Raw genomic sequence first — 6,440 nt, 5'->3', positions numbered from 1 at the left:
GCGCCGGCGCCCAGTCCCGCTCCCGGCCGGAGCTCGACCATGGCCAGTGGCAGCTGTCAGGAGAGCGAGGACGAGGAAACTCTGAAGAAGTTGATAGTCAGGCTGAACAACGTCCAGGAGGGAAAGCAGGTAGACACTCTGGTCCAGATCCTGGAGGACATGCTGGTGTTCACGTACTCCGACCACGGTAATCACCGGCGGGCGGCAGGAGCCCCTCGCCCTCCCCAGGGTGCCAGCTTGGTGCGCAGCGGTGGGAGCTGCGCAGCCCCCTGCTCTCCTTAGGGCCCAGGGGGTGCTGAGAATTGCGCATAGACCTTGGCTTTCGCCTCTAGCTTCTCTTCTTTCCCTTTGCACACTCAAGAGGGGGGTGCTGTGGATGGTGACTTTGCTTATTTCCCTCCACCTCTTGTTTTCCAGCCTCCAAGTTGTTCAAAGGCAAAAATTTCCACGCGCCCCTGTTGATCGTCTTGGACTCCTATATGAGAGTGGCGAGTGTGCAGCAGGTAAACGAGCTGTTTTCCCTGCACTCATTTCCCCTTCTGTTTGAGAAGACACCCCTCTGGTCTGGAAGATATGCTCAGAGTTGCTGGTTATTTTTCTGAGATTTGGTTTGTCCAACCGCTGACTGGTTTTAAGGATAGAAACTTCAAATCATTAGGCAGCCTTAACAGAGTACAAGGGCCCGCTACATGGTCCCTGCCTTGTAGGATTCACTTTGTAAAATTGACTGAGAATTATGGATAGTGGTAGAAGCGGAATGAAAATAGGCTGAGGTTTAGTTCTGCTACTTGAAGGGGTTTGTTAGTGTTTAGAAGCAAGTATTGTAACCATCTTCCCAATGTGCAGCGTGGCCTAGGTATCACACTGCTGTGGAGAGTTTGGGGAACGGGAATAATTAACAGTAATGAGACACAAGTAACCGGAAGACTCTCCTAGATTTCAGCATTGTTGTTTGTTGGAAGACTTCTACCCTTGTTCAGTTGTAGTACATCTTGTATTATCTAAAAAGAGTGACGTTTGTTACCTCGGGTTTAAGTGTTTGCTTTGCCCCTCACTGTGTCATAGAATGTAAAGTGTAAATCCGTAGGAAATACAGAAATACGTTAACTACCTGGGTATTAAAGAAGCGGCCCTAAAATGATACTTAAGGATGATTTAAAGTCAAAACACATTTCTGCTTGAGGTGATAACTTCCTTCAGAGCGCTTTGAGATTTGGGGAACTGAAATCAGTTTTGACCTCTGCACACTTAGCACTCAGAGTCAGAGAATGGGGTTTAACTCCGTGAAGGTGTACTCAGAAAGTTGATGGCTTTCTTTTTTTTAAACTAGTGTTTCTTCATATTCAAAAGGCTGGACAGAGGTGAGCATTATCTCAATCTCTAAGCTAAATTGGCCACCTCTGTTTTTATCTTTATGGTATCTCTGTATCTAGCTATATCTAGTGTTGGTGAATATTATCTTGCTTCCTTGAGATAAAGACTTTTAATATTGGAATTCATACATTTTTTTTTCCTTCAACAGTGAACTATTTTTCATTTGACTGTAAATTTTCAGGCTGTTTACAAACAAAATCAAGAAAAGAGAGGCATTCTAAGGACACTATTCTTTTTAGCACTCAAAATCTGAATCTTGCCCACTGAATCCAAGTCACTTTCTACCTGCTAGTTTGTTGTAGCCCTGCCCATATCATCCTTCTTCCTCTCCTGAAGCACCTCCATTCCCAGGCTGTGCATATGATGGGATCTGGTCTCAGTACTGGTCAGGACAGTGTGCCCTGGGTTAGCCTTGGTCTACAGAGTCCAAAGGACAGAGTGCCAGACTTGAAAACCCAAGGGAGCCTGAACCATATTCACTATTTATGTTTTCAGTACTGGGAATTATACCCTGGGACTTGTACTTGCTAAGCAGGCATTCTACTACTTCACTATGTCCCCAGTTAATAATAAGAATTTATAATTCTTAAATTTTAGTAACTTCCCAGGCCTGGACACTCTTGTCTGGAGAAGGTACTCACAGTCCTTGTTCAGAGCAGATCAGAGACAAAATATGCTAAAAAATTAAGTATCTTTTTGTTTGGTGATTTTGTGAAATAGACTTGTTGGTTTCATCATCATATGTGTATTTATATCTGCACGTCATATGTGTGTGTACCATTTGATTCTGTAATCCCATTGTCCTCTCAGAAGTCTTACCGGCTGTTTTACCTGAAGTGAGAATAGGTAGCATTTGGAGGATCCTGGAGCTTGTGACAAAGCCAGGACTGTAGTCTTCTCATACCTTCAAAAGGCCTTTCCGTCCTACAGACCAAAAATAAAAAGTACAGTGGATAGAAATACTATGGTTAGGCTGGCAATTTCAGTTATCTTTGGTCTTCTCATTGGAATGCAGAAAAGGATCTTTCTCCTGATCGTTTGATATTCCATTTGAAAGTAGTTTTTTTCTTTAAATTTCTTCAGTTGGTGTAATAATTAGAATGATTGTTCTTTAATGCTTTTTATGTTCAGTTAGCTGGAAGTGCCCAATTAAAAACTCTTGATGAATATAAGAAATTAAGGTAAATTATTTTTCAGAAATAAGTATTAAGATTTGTTCCCAGAAGTCATTAGATATAAATATTTCCAGAATCTGAGTTTTTCTTTTCAAAATAGTTCTATAATTTATTAATGCCTCTCAGTAAATGATCACCTCGAGAGAAGTGTTAGACTTGCTGTTGTTTACTTTTTTTTTTTTTTTTTTTGCCTGTCAGTCATTTTTGGTCCCCCTCAGTTTTGCTGCTTTACCCACGTTTCAGCCTTTGGAGGACAGCAAAATAACCCCTGGACTTTCTCACATACACCAGATGCTCCACTTTATAGAAAAGTTAAAATAAAGCTGCCAATTTAATTATGAACTGTGCAGGGAGAGAAATGGCTTTGAAGGATGAGTTTTCAGTAGAATAGATTAATGGGCCAACTGTGTGACCAGTGCTTTGGCGTTTCAGTTCCTTTCAATCATAGAAACTCCACAGAGCAACTGCGAGTTCAGTTGCCTGAATCTTTTTGCCAAGAGTGATTGAAGCTGCAGCCTACCAACCCAAACAAAACAGGTTTTCTCTTTGAGTCAGCTGTACAGGCACAGGCATGAGTTTAGTATACTGTTTTTTGTTTTTTTGTTTTTCATTACCAGAAGCTCTTCAGAATGTTATTTTCTTAAATACGTGGGGGAGGCAGGTCTCAGAGTATTTTATGAAAGCTCAAAAATAGCCGGTTTCTATGACAGCTTATGTGGGGGAGGAGGATGTCCTACTTAAATGTATGTAAAAATAGCTGTTGAAAATTGCTGCCTTTTAAACTAATTTGGACTTATATAAAAGGAAGAGGTGGCAAAGTAAAGCAATTCATGCTTAATTTTAAAAATAACGCTGTAAAGATATACTGTTACAAGTAATACTGTAAAGAGAGCCTGTAGATGTTATCTGTGTGAAGTATTCTTGTTTAGTCCTTCTTGTTTATTCTTTGCTGAATGGGCATTAATCTTTCACTTTGTTACTCAACTCTATATCATTGAGCTCCACTTATGTACCCAGGCTTTCTTTTTTTAAATATGCGTTGCATCTTATCCATCAACAGTTTCCTTCCTGTGGCAGTCTTTTTTCCCATTTGGCACTTTCCTCACAACTGATCAGTTTTAGAAGGCGGTTTTGAAATCAGACTCGAGTCCTACCTCTCTTATATTGTATCTTTCTATGAGGAACTTTAGCTCAAGGTGTGTTGCTTTCAGGATTTATATCATATTGGTATTCACCACATATCATACTTAGATACTTTGTCATTACTTGTAGATGCTACATTTATAAGCATTTTCTGTTTTCTTTCCTGACCATCTCAAATATCGTCCTCTAACATAAAGAATCGAAGATACTTTACATTTATAGATACTTTAAATATACAGTACAAGTAGAAGAGTGGATTAAATTTAATCTCTGGTTTGGAGTCAGAACCTGATGTTTTTATTTTTCAGAGTAGAGAACAACTTATTCAAGTCGGTGCCCTTTGTAAATGGATCTAGTGAAGATGTATTTGGAATGCACCAATAAGTTTATATTTCACTTGGAAATGTGAAAGAATCTGAGGAAATCTGTGATTTCTAGTGTCATTAGTTCACAACTAGACATTGTAGAGAAATGTAAGGGGATTACAGCTAATCTACTTCCTCTCCTCCATATTCTGTTGACCCTTTTATTTTTCCTGTAACACATGCAGTTTCAGACTACAGTGCCATTTCTTTTGCCAATATTAGTCTAGCCCCATGATTTGAAGAGCAGTCATTTCTGATAAGTCATATCTTGCCGCTAAAATCTCCATCTTCCTAATTTTCCATTGCAGGTCACATTTTTTCCCTGTCATTCAAATCTTAAATACTTGGAAAAGATTCTAATGGATATGTGTTTAAAGAGTACTAAGATGCAAGTGTACCTCTTCTTGCAGTTAATTATTTTAGTTTGGTCTCTAAAACAACTTTTGTAGCTTAGCTTTACTTAGATAATAGGTATCTATTTTCCTGATCAATCAGAAATATTATGATTTTTTTAAATATGCCCTTCTGGTGTGTTTTTAAGTCAATATGGATTCTAAGAATATTGTTTGCTTTTGTTTCTCATCAAGTATTTTAGGGTATTGTTGTTTTAAAATAATCATTTAAAATTATTCTCTAAGAAGGAAGAGATCATGTTTGAATGAATACGTTTTATTAACATCCTTTAAAAATGTGAATATTTGCCTTTCTTGCTTTTAGGTGGGTTGGTCTCTTCTCTGCAAATTAATAGAGGTCTGTCCAGGTACACTGCAAAGCTTAATGGGCCCCCAGGACATTGGAAATGATTGGGAAGTCCTCGGAATACATCAGTGAGTATGACAGATGTGTAAAAACTAATTACATTGAACCTTCATCTGCGCCTATGACAGTCTTTCTCCTTATATCTTTTATTTGTAACCCAAGTAAATTCCTTCCAAATTCATGTATTTTTTTCCCTTGGGTCAGTAATTTGCATTTTTATACTCAGAAGCTTGAATTAGAAAACTAATATTGGTGGTAAAATGTCAGGTGATATTATTTTAATAATGTAATTCTACAGTTATGTAATTGGTTAATTTGTAGGTTTTTGATGCCTGCTTAAGGATACAAACCAAACAGTTCTTTGTTAAGTTTTTTTTTTTTTTGCTTTTCAGTAGTGGAGCCAATACAAACTGCTAGTTTTTTAAAATGTAAGAACTGTAAATTTAATTCTATAAGTAGTAATTTAAAAGTTTATGCTTTACCATCTTTAGTTGGTATATTTATGTATATTTACACATATATATTTAGTGAGTTTAAACTAAGGCTTCCAAAAACAAGAAGGAACAGGAAAGCACCTTTGGCATATCTGTACCCAAAATTTGACAGCTATTTTGCTGGCTATGATTTTTGCAATTTTCAGCATAATGTCTTTTTAAATAAGACAACTTTCTTAGTCATAATTAGTTAAGAGATGTTCTGAGAAAAAAACGTTTCAAGGAAAGCCCTTTTTATAATTTAATCTTTTGACATTTAAAAAAGCATTTCCTGCCATTGTCTTTAAAATTTCTCATTACCTAATTTCACTTTTCCCTACTGCAGAGAATGCCATTTTGAATACATTTTGCTTCTGATTGTATATTGCTTGAGAAAAGTATAATTTATGCAAAACTAAACTTCACACTTTTGTGTTGTTTATTAGTATCAATGATGGCTGCAGATTTAGAAAAAAAATAGAGTTATATATTTTCTTAGATGGGTCTATTTTATACATAAACTTTAAGATGTGACTAGAGCCATTTTGCATTAATTTTGGTTTGCTTTCTGAGTACGTATCGCTGCCTAGTGCTTTTACATGTTTCCAGTTTTGACAAATGTATTGCTGTTCTTTAGTTTCTACCATCACAAGGGTATGTTTTGAAAAAAGCATATTTACAGTCAGTCTGTATTCTCATCTTTAAAGATGTTTCTGAAATTGTGAGAGTTAGGTCTATCATACTTAGTGAGGAATTGTCCCTGAACACTCTATGTCTGTAATTAGTGAGGGTAACTGTAAATGTCCCTTGGTTTTTGTGAAAATTTACAAGATTCGCAAACATTAGCCAATCTGTTACTTTGAGGAGTGTTGGGACATTCCCTGGAGTCATAGTCCAGTACAAGCCAACTGTTCATGTTAATAACATAAATATTTCTACAGGAAATATTATTCATTTACTCGTTCGTTCACCTTCCATTCATTAATTATTTACTGTGCTCCTATTGCAAGCCTCACGTAACCGAATTATGCCCAAGGCAGACTCATGTTGTCTAGAGTGCAGCAGACCCATCAGACATTATGGTAGAAGATATTTCCCTGTATATTCAAGGCTTTTTCCCTCTAAAGATTTACAACCCTAAGAAGGAAATT

At 37.3% G+C, this 6,440-nt stretch overlaps 1 protein-coding gene across 3 annotated transcripts in view; it reads left to right on the top strand.

Moving 5' to 3' along the window:
* The first annotated feature begins 6 nt into the window (after positions 1 to 6).
* The window catches only part of Lrrk2 (leucine rich repeat kinase 2), a 139,795-nt gene continuing 133,361 nt past the window's right edge, over positions 7 to 6,440 (top strand). For all 3 annotated transcript variants that reach the window (XM_010615430.1, XM_010615431.1, XM_010615429.1), the window contains exons 1-3: positions 7 to 187; positions 418 to 503; positions 4,775 to 4,884. In XM_010615430.1, coding sequence (XP_010613732.1) covers positions 40 to 187; positions 418 to 503; positions 4,775 to 4,884 — 344 coding nt within the window. In that variant the 5' untranslated portion in view covers positions 7 to 39. The remainder of the gene's footprint in view (positions 188 to 417; positions 504 to 4,774; positions 4,885 to 6,440) is intronic.

Source organism: Fukomys damarensis, unplaced genomic scaffold, assembly GCF_012274545.1.
Source record: "Fukomys damarensis isolate Sample0158 unplaced genomic scaffold, DMR_v1.0_HiC HiC_scaffold_15, whole genome shotgun sequence".
Taxonomy (NCBI): Eukaryota; Metazoa; Chordata; class Mammalia; order Rodentia; family Bathyergidae; genus Fukomys; species Fukomys damarensis.
The sequence above is the reverse complement of the archived record's forward strand: the minus strand, read 5'-3'. Positions and strand labels throughout refer to the sequence as shown.